Below are 15,667 nucleotides of genomic sequence, written 5' to 3' on the forward strand. Positions count from 1 at the left end.
TTTTTTTTTTTCAATCTTTATTAAAGGATCACAGAGTAAGATTAAGAAGTTAAACAGGAAAACCTAGCCCAGGTTCTTGATATTCCTGTGGTTTTCTAACCACTAAGCATACTTCCTACTTATCTATAAACTGTTAGTGGTATCAGTTGGGTATTGGTCAAAAAAAAAAAGGAAAAAAGCCACTCCACCATTTAAAGCTCCTTCTTTCTCTATGCTTTTAGTACTAGCTAAAAAGCAAAAACCTCAAGTGCCTGTATTTAGTTAGACTTCTGTATCAGATATGTTATAGTACAGCACAGTCCATACATACTACACAAGTATATACTTGCTCATTACTGCCTCAAGGAGCTTTTATTTTGAGCAAAGGCCTGTGTTCTCCTATTCACTAGAGCAGTAGCATCATGGGTGGTGTGGTTAAAAACCTCTCCCCAAATCATAAATATTTTAAATAGTAATTATTTCTGAAAGTGGTAAAAACGAGAAAAGCTAATTCTGATTAATTCCTGAGAGGTGTAAAACAGATAATCAGATAAAAAGGCTCAATTAGACATACAGAAAATAGTCTGGGGGATGCTTAGGGTGGTCTACAAACAAAACATTTCAGAACCTGAACATCTGGCAGATGGGTTGAGTGCTGACTTGTTACGCTTAGTTTTCATGTGACAGCCTACAAGACTTTGTTTTTGGAATGTTATGTTTTTATTCTTGGATAATAAATTAGTTCTCAAAAAAGTTACAGGATTCTCTCTATGCTCTATAGTATATACTACATTAACTCAGAGATTAAAACCTACACTTGAAAGATGAGGTCATGCTGCATGAAACTTAAGGCACGTGTATTAAACCAAGTTGAAGTGTTTTATGTATCCCAGGTCATCAATGCACCTCAACCTGAACTCAGTCTTTTAAAAGACTTGGTCTTTTTGATGTGCCTGCAGCAATACAGTAGTCTGTCCTTTGTTAAAGGGAGTAAGTTGACAAAACAAATAACACAGACCAGGCTCTAACAAACATAGAAAAACTAGTAAAAAGTCCTGTAGAAAACCTGGAGGAACAACTTAGATCCTGCCACAAAACAGGTGCAAGTTGCTTCGTGGCCATAAATAATAATTTCTTTTGTAGAAGAAAAATTCTCCCCATGAAAAGGTCACCTATGAACCATTACTAACTACTGTCAGGTCCTTTTCTCACCAATGACAATTGGAGTATTCACTCTATCTCAAACAGTGCAAGGCTGCAACCTTTGGCTCTTGCGTAACAGAATTAAACTTAGGCAGTGCCCAAGATTGACAGGCTGAATTTCTAACAAACCATCCACAGCGCCTTTTGAATTACAGCTGAGCTGCTTCTTTAGTAAGAGAGTGTTACTTTGGTAGAAGGGCACTGCATCATGTAGTAGGAATGTAACTTAGCTAATTACAGCTTCTAAACGTGTGAGGTTGTTTTTTCTGAAAAATAAGGATGAAGTATGTGAGAAGAGACTTCTGTCACAGGCTTCTAGTAGTATTTCTTGACTGGAGGCTTGTAAGACACCAGGAGACCGAAGGAAGCATACCCAAATAGAAGTGTCTGAATGAACCAGTGGAACTGAACTGCTGGGTCAGTGATGCCTTTAGATCTGTAACATGAACAAAAGCGTAAGATGAATCAAAAAGCTTAGTCATGCAGACTACACTGTGATAATTAAAAAGGTACTTAACCTTGATACTTCAGACTTGATTAGAATGTTTAATCTCAGATTAGTTTCCAACTGAAACTTATTTCCTAAAAGGCAGCACTGGTGCTTTGGATTTTGGTGTCTTATAAGCTGTCAACAGAACAAACTTACAGAGGTTTTGTGCATACAACTTCCTCAGTAATATATAACCTGCAACTTCACTCTGTGCTGTTTGAAGCTGCAACCTTACGTAATTCAAGGATCAATAAATAAGACAAGCTTAATGCAAATCTACCTTTGCTCTTCACCACAAGTCTGTGTGTACCTTCTTGCTGACTACAGACTCTGAAGGTAGTCTGTACACTAGCAAGGCAAAGCAGCCTGAGAATTGCTCAGGTGTGACTGTGCAATACAGGGTGGCAGAGCACTGCTGCCTGAATTTGTGGCTAGAAAAAGAAAGCAGAGGGGGCTCAAGATGCTTGACTTAGGTCAATTAGTTTAAAGTTAGCATATGCAAATCTTTTCTTTCTTACAGAAAGAGGTCTAGTAATGCTATAAAGAACCTGTCTGCAAGCTGACTTATGCTCCACTAAGTACATTAGGGATGTGAAGCAACAGTAACTTCAGCCCACAGTACTTACACTGTCAAGCTTTTTACCTCTTAAAAACTGAATCACATTCACCTTAGTAAAGATAATCGTCTTTCTCAGGAATGCCACACTTCTTGCATTTTAGTGTTGTTGGGAAATATTTTCAGAGCAGCAAAAATATGAAAGCTGAAACAACTGATTTCACATTTCTAGAGAATTATGTCAAGCATAAGCATATTTTAACTTATGAATTTTAGAAGGGAGCTCCCTCTACTGACTTTTGCTGCAAGCATTCATCTGTTGTATCTACAGAGAGAAAGTTAATGTGCAGTTAATACTGATTAACACAACACTTGTTGATTTTTTTCTTAAACGTTTTCTTACCAGCTGTAGGAAAACTTGTATAATCCTAAATGCAGTGTTTCCAAATGAGTCCAGAAACTGAAAAACTGGGTTTCAAGAACTTTACCTTTTTAGATATAAAGCTAACTTACTTGAAGAGACTGTATGAAGAAACAGAGGCCAACACTCAATGAAAGTACCACTAATAATTAATGAATTTATACCTCCTTTCTCTCCAGTTCTTCCTAGTGTCTCCTTTGTGATGTTCATGTGTAGATATTAGTATCTCTTTGATCAGTAAATAGTGTTTAGTGCTAATAGGAAAGTACAACTTCTTAGTTATGCACAGAAGCATGCCTCAACAGAAGGTGGGCAAACAATCCATGCTTTCTTATGGTCTTCAACATTCATCTGCAGAAACTTATTTGTTTGCAATACATCCACTTGGTATGCTCAACAGGAATGAAACTGCCTCACTCTTAATTTAACCTTAAGCCAATATATGCAAAAGCTTTCTGCAGAACCAGAGTTCAAGCTTGAATTGAAAGTTATAGCTTAAAACCAAAGTTTCCTAAATAGGTAATCATTAGGTATCATTCTGAAGGCAGAAAATATGCTTGAGAGCCACTTGAAATAGCTATCAATGGAATAAAATTGCTTTGCTTCCAAGAGATGTTATCTGAGAAGCTAGAGACAGATAGAGCCTTAATTAAATTAAGTTGAAAAAGTTGTAATTTTCACAATGGCAAATTAATCTGACATCTCCTCTGTGGAGTGGGAAGAATCAACACAAAATATGAGCAGGAAAACTAATATCTGTATTCTTCTGAATTAGAAACAACATGAAAAGGAATAGAAGAACTCCCAAATGATTTGTTATCCTAACTTAAGACTTGGTTGGCATTAGAATCTGATTGGTGAGTATTTTCTTTCACAGACCTGCATATATAACAAGATCTTAGGCAATTCCAAATGGAGATATCCAAGTGCATTTTCACAATACAGATGCAATCTATTTCAACAGGTAACTAAGAGGCAGAATTCTGATGAGGTAAGACCTGATTAAACACCTACCTATTTTTCCCCCTGCTATGTGAAGTGCTGTTATCCAGCATCTGAACCAACAATGAATAAGAACCTGCCTATTACACAAAGAGTAATTGTCAAAAAAAAAACAACACAATTGCACAGGACAGTGTGTTTGGCTGCAGCCAGATGAGCTTTGGCAGACTTTGCTGCCTGTTTGCCAAGGTGCCACATTATTAATTTTTGCTATGCAGTACAGCAGTAACCTCCTGTGGAGGACAGCAAAGTATCAGTCCAGCATGAACTTGACCAGCACCCTTAGAACTAATATTACTCCTGCCAACCACCAAAATCAGCTCATAATTTAAGTCACTTGTACCACAAATCCTTTCCTTTCCAGAGAATTTAAGATAAGAAGTAGGGGGAGATCAACTTACTGGCATAATTTGATACCATACAAGGCTTCTACTATGTGAATCAACCAGGATACGTAGAACCTAATAAAAAGAAAACAGATATAAGTCTTCACTCTAATGTTAAAAAAAAATTTAAGATCTATTATGCAAAGGGTGTCAAACTGTAACCATAGCAATGTTGCTACACTTTAAGTCAGAAAGGAAGGCACTGCTTATCTTAGAGGAGGAAAAAAACCACTGTCTTAAAAGAACCTAAAGCCCAGGAAGCTAGAAAGTATAATGGAAACTCATACAGTACACCTGAACTTGCCATTTTGAGTATCCACTGCACGTTTCCATACGTTTCAGTGCTTGGTTAAGCTTACTGAATGCAGTAGTTTAATTACAGTTAAATGTGCAAAACCTATCCTTTGACCTACAGAAGTAATCTTAGTGATCAGAAGTAATTTTAGTGTTAGGGAAGCTTCTAAGGGTACAGTTCTATGCATATAGGTATAGTTCAACTGTGTGTACAGATAGAGAATACAGAATGTGACAATGATTTAAGCCTGACCTGAAAGTTTTCATGAAAAGGATATCCAATAGGGATTGATTCAGTACCTTGCTAAAGCATAGGATGCTTTGAGCAAAAACTAAGGCCATTTTCTACATGAAATACTTAATAAATAAGAAACAAATAAGGCAGGCAGAGGATTCCCATAATAAACAGACAACATAGAAAAGTGTTGGGCTATAGAAAAGTGTTTTCCAGCTCTTAAAATGAAAGGATTAGACTACCTGAGCAACAAACCAGCAAAATAACAGCAAGTCTAAGTTTAAATAGGAACCAGTAGTCTCTAAAAGTATTATCTGCATGCTTTCCTTTCCTGGCATACCAGCAGAGATGCACAGCTGTAAGCTGAGTTCTTATCGTTCCAGCCTGCCTCATGCCCTGCAATACCTCTTACCCCACAGCCTCGGCTGCAGTGGGCCTGGCAGCACAGTAATTAACAGCTAGGTTACAGAACAGCTCGTTAACGAGGACAGGCAGGCAGGCGGATGGCACTCACCCGTAGCACACCCACTTGTGGTAGTTGTCCACTAAATAACGAAGGAAGTTACCAAACAGTCCCAAATAGCTGTAAGGGATGGTGGAAGGTGACAGCGTTACCCACTGCGGAGACAAAAGCGGTGTTATTAACATTAAGGTCACCTTGGGGGCCGCTGTTTCGCCCCCCCCCCCCCCCTCCCCTCACGGCCGCGGCTCCGCCAGCAGCCGAACCGACACGGGTCGATGACGGCTGGGATGACCGCCGCTCCGCCGTCATCCTAATCGCAGCGCTCCCCCGTGTGCCCGCCGTCCTTACGCCCAGCAGGATCATGCCGAGGATGATGCCGATCATCCAGATGAGCCGCGAGCGCTGGAAGTGGCAGCTGCCATCGCGCACCCGCTCCGCACCCGTCATCCCGCCGTCCAGCGCGGGGCCGCCGGCCGCCGCCGGAGGTAAACAGCCAAGCGGGGGGGGGGCGGAGCGGCCGCGCTGCCGCGTCATTTCCTGCCGCTCGGCCTCCTCATGCCGGCTGCTGAGCGCGCGGCGCCCCCTGGCGGCAACAGCCGGCCGCTGCGGGCCGTGGTCGCGGAGGGAAGCGGCGCGGCGGGCAGCGCGGGCGGGTGGCGGCACCTCCGGGACACGGCGCAGGGCAGCGGACCTCGGCTCGCTTGCCTACGGGGTTCCAGAGGCCTGGTGTGGTGATTGGCGACCCTGCCAATCTAGATAGCTAGATGAAGCTAGATGATCGTTGTGGTCCTTTTCAAGCCAAGCCGTTCTGTGATAAAGCACACTGGGATCCATGCTATATATTAAATCCGGTGTTTTAACAACTGCCTGGCTTTTTATACACCGTTTCCCCTTTATTTTGGAGACAGGTTTTGAAGGCAAAAGACTGATGATCTGATTTGTCTTTATGGCTGTTTCGTAGCATTTGCTAGAGTGTGCCAGACAGCTGGGTTTTGGAGTCCGGCTGTTTTATTCCATCATATTTTGGCCACAGATTTCTATGTATGCTTTCATATTTAGCTACCTTCCCAACCCCAGTGCTGGAAGTGTTAATTGTCAGTGAATTGCATTTATTGGCAAACACAGAATCACAGAATGACCTGGGTTGAAAAGGACCACAATGCTCATCCAGTTCCAACCCCCTGCTATGTGCAGGTCGCCAACCAGCAGACCAGGCTGCCCAGAGCCACATCCAGCCTGGCCTTGAATGCCTGCAGGGATGGGGCATCCACAGCCTCCTTGGGCAACCTGTTCCAGTGCCTCACCACCCTCTGGCTGAAAAACTTCTTCCTAATATCCAACCTAAACCTGCCCTGGCTCAGTTTAAAACCATTCCCCCTTGTCCTATCACTATCCACCCTCATGAACATTTGTACCCCCTCCTGTTTATGTGCCCCCCTCAAGTACTGAATTAGAAAGTGAAGATGCAAACAGCACTATGTGAAGTAAGGAAAAATGGTGAACCAACTCGCTTTGCCAAGCTTAGAGGAAACAAAGTTGTTTCTGCCTGCTTTGCTTCACCAGCCCTGATTTTTTAGATTGCTGGTGCTTCCTCTAACCCATGTTACACAATGATGGAACGAGATCTGGCAGCTCAGCATCATGCAGCTCACTCACCTCACACAGCTAGCGCACGCTTTGTAGCACGTGTCTGTGTGATGCATCAAAACAGCTTCCTGTGCTGGAGCACATGGAGATGCTGGTAACTAACAATCAGCTATGATGAGGCTCTATAGGCATTCAGAGGTGAGCAATATAGCTTTACTCTGTGTCAGGCTACGTAGATTGCTCACTGAAACTGTTTTCACAGAATCCTAGAATCACAGGAGGGCCCGGGTTGGAAGGGACCTCAAGGATCATGAATCTCCAATCCCCCTGCCACATGCAGGGCCACCAACCTCCACATTTAATACCAGCCCAGGCTGCCCAGGGCCCCATCCAACCTGGCCTTGAACACCTCCAGAGATGGACGGGGCATCCACAGCCTCTCTGGGCAGCTGTTCCAGCACCTCACCGCTCTCATAGGAAAGAACTTCCCCCTGGTATCAAACCTCAATCTTCCCTCCCTCAACTTCAAACCATTTCCCCTTGTCCTGCAGTTACCTACCCTTTCAAAGAGTTGATTCCCTTCCTGTTTGTAGGCTCCATTTAGATATTGAAATGCTGCAATGAGCTCACCTTCTTTTCTCCAGGCTGAACAAGCCCAGCTCCCTCAGCCTGTCTTTGTAGGGGAGGTGCTCCAGTCCCCTGATCATCGAATGATCACAGAATGATTATAGAATCATTAGGGTTGGAAAGACAACTATTTCATAGTAGTTAAGGTCATAAAAAAGAGAGAGAAAGCAAAATCTTAAAAACAAGTTAGGGGGAAAAAAGTGTGCTCTCTCATAGTTGTATACAAACTTTTCTCTTTCACTTGCACAGGATGGTTACTAAGGGAAGCATGAGGATGATGGCAGAATGATTGTCCTGGATATCTCAAAAACAGAGGTACTGCTTTTTTTAGAAAAGTAATATTGTGAGTTTTGGTTTTTTTCCCTGCTGAAATTATGTCTGGAGGGTCCTGACATCTCTGCAGTGACTGGGCATGTAGCTGAAATGGGTCAGTTCTGCTAAAAACAATAAAATGGAGTAGTGCATTCTTTCTTACTAATCCCCAAGATGTATCTGGCTCATTTCACACACTGTTTATAGCAGCATATCACTTTCTTAGATTTTCAAAATGCTGGCATTTTTGTTGTATCTAATACTGGAGAAAACTTGTCGTTCTCCCCCACCCCCCAGTTTAGAAACGTTTGCTATCTCTAACTTAGAGATATTGACTATCTCACTTTCATCGGGAAGTACAAAGGGTATTTGCCAGGTAGTCTGCCTCTTTTGTTTTGTGTTCTGGTAGATGCCGGAGGAGAGTAGATAGAGACATGTTGGCTCTTCTGTGTCTTTTAAAATTCTTCCCAAAAGGAAGAAAAAAGAAAAAAGGAAAAGAAAGGGGGGTGGTGGTGGTGGTTACTCTAATCCTGACCAACATTTATTGCGTGAGTCACTGGAGTCAGGGATGTGACTGTGTAAACAGCTGCTTTCTGTATTAGTGAGGATTATGGTACTGGGATCCTTTTTAGGAAGTTACTTGGGAATGAAATGCAGCCAACTTTAAAATGATTTTGAAGCTTGTATAAAAGAGATGGGATGCAGTCAGTGGAAGTTACCTAAGGAGATGAAACTGTCAATAAAAGATACAGTGCTGTAATGAAGCTACTGGAAGCAACGTCTGATTGCTAATTTAACCAGTTAACCAGTTAACATACAACTTTGCTCCTCTGTCATTTTTAATTTTTAGTGGCGTATTGAACATTATGTGACTGTAAATTCTAGAACTAAAGAATCTAAGGAATTATACAGTCCTTAAAATATTGCCTCTTGCTGTTTGTCAAGCCTGGTAGCTTCACAGATAATGGCCAACTTTTGTACCACATTCACGTACTTAAAAATAACTTTTGAAGAATGATGAGAAATACACAAGGAGAAACAATGAGCTGCAGTGATTTTTGCTGGTTGTGATTCTTTGTGTCTTGCAAGTAATTACACGCCTCCCTGACGTACCCCTATTCTGTGTGTGCTTGATAAAACTAGGTCTCTTCTGTTGTATTTTGAATATAATCAGGAGCATAATGCAAGTCTTGGAAATTGCTGGCTGTAAATGCTCCAGCCTACTTCTTTAGTCTTTGCAGAGATTAAGAACTGAGTATTACTTTTAAGCTGCATTTGGTTTGTGCATTTTAGAGGTCAGTTGACATCGAGTTCTGTGTGCCCATCCTAATGCTTTCACTGTGGTTTTTGTTATTAAAAAGAAACAGACTTCTTTATCATGACGTGCTCCAGCCAACATCCAACACTGCATTAATAAGCCTTTCTAAACAGCCAGCAAAAGCTCACCAGTTTGAAATGCAAGTTGCAAAAACAGCTTCAGTGTTGATCACAGGTGTGCATTTTACAGATCTGCAGTTGCTTCTGTTGGTGTCTGTTGGAAGTCAATAACTTTATTCCTACTAAAATACTTTGCAAACAGTTCTGATGGATTTCTTTCATGATGTGACGTAGCTTTGAAATGTGGAGTAGTAACAAGTGGCATCCGTTTGAAAGCTCAGTTTATGAAGTTGGAATTTATCTTACAAGTGTTTGATGGGATTCCTTTAGGTTAGGTTTATGCTGAAGTATTTGTCAGGAATTTGTAAAAGTATATGAGGAAAAAGAGCATTTCACACCCTTTTGACTGACTAATAATACTGAACCTACCTTGCCAGGATAAATGATATGTGACCAGGAAGCCCTTCTCAAGTTGTTTATGTTGGAAAGAACATGGCCAGTTTAAACTATTCAAAAAGTGGGCTGTGGGTGCACACCAGCATCCTGCAGTATTACACACTGAGCTATTAAAACAGGACATAGCAGTAAATCTCCAACGAACCACCAGCATTCTGATGCCCTGTTCTGCCCCTTAACCACCTGACGACAGCGATGGAGTATTTTAATACAGACTAGTTGGTAGCTGGTATCACTGCTTCTTCCTTTCATGAGGAATTCCTGTCTTTTTATTTCTATTTCCGACTTTGAAAGCCACAGCCTTTGTCTGCCAAGTTCTTCATGTGTGTGGTGGTAAATGAGGGCGTGCAGTGTTAGGAAAAGGGAAGTTTTCCAATTTGTGTGTTACTCTTGAGGGTCTGCTGAGCCCAGCTAATGCATTTTTAACGTGTTTCTCAGTTAATGAAAACATCATGTCAGTTGACTGTTTTCTAGCTACATTTTTTATTTTTTTCTTTGTGCCCCTCTTGAGAGGGAAAAACTGGCTGCAGTACAAGAATCCAACACAGATCTAGCAGAGATCTGGGGTCACTAGCATATGGGTGAGGTGGGTGGGAAGCACCTCACATGGGTGGGGATGGTGTTTGGGAGATGAGAAGGAATAGGGCTGACAAGGGAACTTAGATGATAGTTCTTTGAGCAGGGAGGAGAAGACTGCAGACAGCTTGTCTCCAGGCCCAGCAGACTAGCCTTAAGGCCACATTCACTCGTCTTTAGGTGACTAGTTATCATAATCAAGCTTGGCAGACTATGATGTAGTATTCCTATAGCATCGTGTGGGCTTGCTTGTATTCTGTCAACACACATACACAGAAAAAGATATAGTCCCTGTCCCAAAGCATCTGCAGTTCAGAGCTCTGACCCTCTTAAGATACAGTGAGTCCACAAAGTGCTTCTGGAGCAGATCAGTCTCAAGGCTTCTGCTGGTTACACAGATGGTGAGGAGCCTGCTGGAGCCTCCCTTACAAAGGGGAAGGAGACAGGGATGGAGATGATCAGGAAGAGATTGCAGTGAAGTAATACAGGCTGTGAACCTGACCCTGATGGGTGCAAAGACTTCTGCATTTAAATGAAATGGTACTTATCTGGGTGGTGCTGGGGCAAGTGATGGCCTGCCAGATGGACCTGTGCCTGGCAATGCTCTGAAGGTCTGGTTTGGATTTGGGAAGGATATTATGCACAATTTTTTTGTTGCTGTTTATCGAGGCAGAATTTTAGTGAATTCATTTGCAGCTGCAGAGGTTACTATGAGGTTTTTCCAATCAAAGAAGAACAAGGTCTGTGATGATCTAAGCATTTGGCTTCTTGCAAGTAGGAATCGGGCAGCCCATCCTGCACTGCTGAGCAGTGAGAATGCTATCAGTAATAGTAAAACAAAACGAACAACAACAACAAAATCCCCACAAATGTTAAGAGTTACTAGTTACTGGCAAAGCAATGGAGAAAAACAAATTTAAATCTTAATATTTAAAACACCATGATTTATCTGTACCTTAAACGAAAGGGCAGCGTGAATGAACAAAGGTGTGGGGTGAGTAATGATGGATCAAATACAGTGAGTGAGGTGGGATTTTTCAGTGTGGAAAAGTGAGTGGTGAAAGGAGAGAGTCACTGGAGTTGATGAAATAGTGGGCAGCAACCACAGGAAGCAGTGAGTGGCTTTCCAAGTTCTTGTACAGGAGGCAGCAGACAACAAATGATTCTAGTGGGTAACGCATTAAGAACAAATGAAAGTGTTATTTCGTGTAACATGAAGTTAATCTGTGGGATGAAAATGACAAAGTATGGGGTAAAAGTACCATTATATAGCTGAGCGTGCTGGTTATGTGTACCTGCAGTCCCCAACCAAGTATCCATTTCTGGCTGTTGCTGAAAAGTTCAATGCCGTAGACCTGTATTTGGTCTCTGAAGGGTGACTCTAGATCTCAGATACTTACAGTCCATCCTATGAACTATTTTAAGGATGAAATATAAGAAAAACTTAACTGTGAGATTATTCCAAAGCCTTGAAACTGGCTTAATGCTTTTTCACCTTGAAATCTATCCATTTTAATGAGAACTGTGTCAGAGCAAGGCCTTCATACTTCATATTGTTCTCTGCAGTATTGTTTTCCTCCACTTCAGAGTTCATTTCAGGTAGGAAGAGAGATGAGAACAAGACTCTGATGTAAGGTGTTTGCAATAGGGAAGAGCTCCATGTTGCAGGTGACAGCTCTCTTAAGAGCTGGTTCTGAACTGCATGGGGAACAAATGCCTCTTGCAAAGGAAATGTTATCACAAAACTTGGGGGTCAGTGATAGGACAAGAGGCAACGGCCTCAAATAGTGCCAAGGGAGGCTCAGGTTGGATATTAGGAAAAACTTCTGGAATAGGCTGCCCAAGGACATGGGGGAGTCATCATTCCTGGAGGTGTTCAAGAATTGTGTGGATGTGGTACTAAGGAACCTGGTTTAGTGGGCAATATTGGTGGTAGGTGGGCTGCTGGACTAGATGATTGTAGAGGTCTTTTCCAATCTTATTGATTCTATGATTCTTGTATGATTTCACCTTTTTTGGCTTGAGGTGCAAAATGTGTCTCCACCCTGTTTGCCTTGGTCCATTGTGGAAGTGCACATCTGGCCACTGAACTGTTTTCAAAACAAGAGATGCCACTGTGAGCACACTGTACCCTGCAGAGCAGGCAAAAAAACAAGCATTTCCTGGCTGCTTGTGTTCCTTGGGATGTTCTTAGGCATGTTTTCTATGACAGCATAGCACAGAGGGAAATCTCTGTAGAAGAGAATTCACGTTATTCTGCTGAATTCCACAGCATTTGGACATGACATCTCTGTTTTTCTCCAAGGTTGTTTTGTAGTGTTTTTATTTCAGTGATGTAAGGGCTGTCTTTCACTGCCAAGCCCATAATTAAAGTGGTGTTGACTTGTAAGTAATGGGCTGCAAAAGGTGTACCAGAAGATAATTAAAGATGCACTCTAGATAAGGGGGCATGAACATTCTTTTTATGAGGTGTTAATGTCTGAAGACCAACTAGTGAAATTGATCTTGCCTCCATCGGGATGAAAGATCTGGTTAAACATCAATAACACTGCGCTGCCCTAGAAAATGTTTGATGTAGGGATTTCTAGAGGTCTGTGCTTGAGCACAGACTCCCCAGGCAGGCGCCTGGTGGCAGAGCAATGCAGCACTGGGTGATTTGCCATCCCATCCATGCTAACGTGATTCTTTGCATATCCTAACGTTGGGGATGCTCGGGAGGGAGAGAGGAGAGGAGCTTCTGGTGCCCTGATCTGGATTAAGATAGATGCAAACCTTTTTCAGAGCCATTTTAACGAGTGCTTTTCTAACAATAACTTTGCTGCCTCTCTTAAATGTCCACTACATATGTTTTTTTCCCTTTTTTTTTTTTTCTTTCTTCCTGCGTTTTCAGCATATGTAATTTTAATTTTTCTGTAGATGCACTTACATCACGCCCCTGACTTAAAGGCACACTGGCAGAAGAAAGACAAAGTTTACACTTTTGGACCTTATTGAAATCTGCAGCAAAATTCCATGGATTTTGGTGGGAACCTGAAGCCAACCTGTGATATGAAGAGATATTTTTTTGTTAAGCATACTGCTTTCAGTATTTCTGATAGATTTTTTTTTTCTTCTCCACATTTCTCCCACACATTGGATGACTTAGATTATTACTGATGCACAACAGCTGAGGGAACACAGTCAGCAAGGGCAGGTCAGTGCCTGGATCTAGGTGTGACCAAGCTGCTGCTGTAGCAGAAGTTAGCTCTTAGGTTAGGCCAAGTCCAAATGCCTCAGCAGAAGAGCAGCAGAGGAGGGGGAGGACAAGATTGCCATCTTGTTTTCCTGGAATCTCACTTAAAAACAAACCCACAATCTAAGTCTCTATCAATTAGCATTGCAAAGAAAATCTCTCGAAATGAAGGGTGTAAAGAGGCTGCCTGGCAGAACGCCTGAAACAATAACTCCAGGAAGTGTGAACTGCTCTCTCCATAGCCAGAGGATGTTAACAAAAGCCTGTCTATTTGACCTAGCCAGCAGTGATGGACACTCGCTATTAGCAAGCAGTGCAAGTCGCTGCAAGCCCCAGAGCTTCTCCTCTGCTGACTCCTTCCTTATCTCTTCTGAGCAGGCTGTGTCTGTAAGGCGTGTATGTGCGTGCTGGGGGGGTTTTCCTCTCCCTCTGGGACCAGTATTGGGGGCTGCCTGCAGGGTCGGTTTTATATTGCAGTCATTCCCATGACATGATGTTTTCATATTTTTTTTCTGCCATGAAAACTGGAAAGTTGCACAGGAAAAAAAAAAAAAATGACAGCTTTTTATTATTTTTTTTCTTTTTCTAGCCTTCCTCACGGTACCACTTTCCCTGTGGCCACACTGAATGAATTAGCTCTGTAACCTGCTGATGGGTTTCCTGGACCCAGCTTGTTGTGGACTCGATGGATTATTAATGTATTGTATTAATGATGCAGAGATGGAAAGGCCATATGCAATTTCGTGCTTTCTTGGGTCAATTAAAATCAGGGCTCCCCAACGCTGCTTTCTTTCTGTGCCTATGCATCCCTCATCTCGTGCTGGTGCCAAGAACTAACCTGGCCAGCAAACAATCACTTTTTAGAGGGAGCAGCTCTGTGAATTGGCTCAATTTGTACTACGTTGGAGCTGGCACATGCAGGTCTGTGTATGAAGTCATTCGTGGGCTTAAATGAAAGCAGAATTGAATACTATGTGATGAGAATGAGGAGCAGCTAAAGCTGGATTTGCTGTGGTCATCGACAAAACTGTGCCATTAAGCTCTGTAAATTTTGCTTATTGTGTCTGAACCTTAATCGACTTTTCCTTACATATGTATCTGAATAACAGAAGCAAATTAAAGCTTACCAGCACACCTCGACCCGTACCTAGAGCTGATGAACCATTTGCTACCTGTCTGCTCTTTCCCTTTCTCTTATGTGAAAATGCTTGGATGTATACAAATTGTATCGCTTACATGGAAAGGAAAATCTCTTAACCATCCTGAAACTCTGAGGGAGAAAAGAATTTTTGCAGGATGTATCTGAGCTGTGATAGCCCAGACTGATGAGAGTGATGTGGTAGAAGAATGGGAAAGAGTAGTGAGAAATAGTTTCAGGCTGTTGCTCCCAGATATTCTGGATTACATGCTGCTGTCATCCTTCTGAAATTCTCACTGCCATCATATGCATTTCTGCTGGAATATGCTATTTAAATGCTTTTTAATTCAGATGTCCCTAAATTTAAATTCTTTAATGTTTATATTGATAATATTGCAAAGCAGCTTCTGAGAGCATTTACCTTGCCTTATGGGACAGAGCTGCTGAAAAAATGCAGCCTCTGGAATAGCAGACTTGTGGAGGCTGGAAGTCATGTCTGTCTGCAACAGCATTTCTTTTTATTGTGAATTTGTGTGGTGGAATTTGGAACATTAAAACCCTTGTCCTGCTCACCCAGAAATGTCTGCTTGGATCACAGACACAGCGGTCCCTGTAGAATGCAGATATCTAATAGTGTGCAGACTTTGTTCTTGGGCCCTTAAGTTTCACAGCAAGATGGAACATGTTCCAAGGCTGCATATGACTAGAGATGTGCTGAGACAAAAGACACATGAAGTAATGATGATGTTGTTCTTGAACACCTTCAGTGATAGCTTCTAATGGCCTAATCTGACAAATTATTACATTAACTAATTGATTTGTTGCTGTTCTAATCGTGTTTTAACTTCTAATCCCTTTTGGCATTGCAGCCATTGCTCCCTGTAAGTCGTTATGTCACTCTTGGCTCCATAAAAGAATATTCCTGGCCTGCCTTTTGAATTAATACTTTTGAATTAATCGGTCACAATCTCACCTTGGACTGAAACACAGAGCTTTCTTGTTCTGTACATGATTCAGTGAGTAGAGCTGTCTGGAGGAGAAGAATGATCAAACAAAGGTGATCAGGGGACAGGGGCACCTCCACTACAAAGACAGGCTGAGGGAGCTGGGCTTGTTCAGCCTGGAGAAAAGAAGGCTGCGGGGTGACCTCATTGCAGCCTTCCAGTACCTAAAGGGAGCCTACAAACAGGAGGGGAATCAACTCTTGGAAAGGGTAGATAACAGCAGGACAAGGGGAAATGGTTTGAAGTTGAGGGAGGGAAGATTGAAGTTGGATGTCGGGGAGAAGTTCTTTTCTATGAGAGCAGTGAGGTGCTGGAACAGCTGCCCAGAG

The 15,667-nt window shown here is 42.3% G+C and overlaps 1 protein-coding gene across 1 annotated transcript; it reads right to left on the reverse strand.

Moving 5' to 3' along the window:
• Positions 1 to 5,541, reverse strand: TMEM254 (transmembrane protein 254). The gene is made up of 4 exons (XM_031602501.2): positions 5,378 to 5,541; positions 5,081 to 5,184; positions 4,053 to 4,112; positions 1 to 1,618 (listed from the first exon to the last, which is right to left on the reverse strand). Exons 1-4 carry the CDS (start codon positions 5,474 to 5,476, stop codon positions 1,498 to 1,500), a joined length of 384 nt encoding a protein of 127 aa, XP_031458361.1. The 5' UTR covers positions 5,477 to 5,541; the 3' UTR covers positions 1 to 1,497.
• Positions 5,542 to 15,667: the final 10,126 nt, after the last annotated feature.

The sequence above is a fragment of the Phasianus colchicus genome, chromosome 8, assembly GCF_987193195.1.
Source record: "Phasianus colchicus chromosome 8, bPhaCol1.hap1.1, whole genome shotgun sequence".
In the NCBI taxonomy this organism is placed as follows: Eukaryota; Metazoa; Chordata; class Aves; order Galliformes; family Phasianidae; genus Phasianus; species Phasianus colchicus.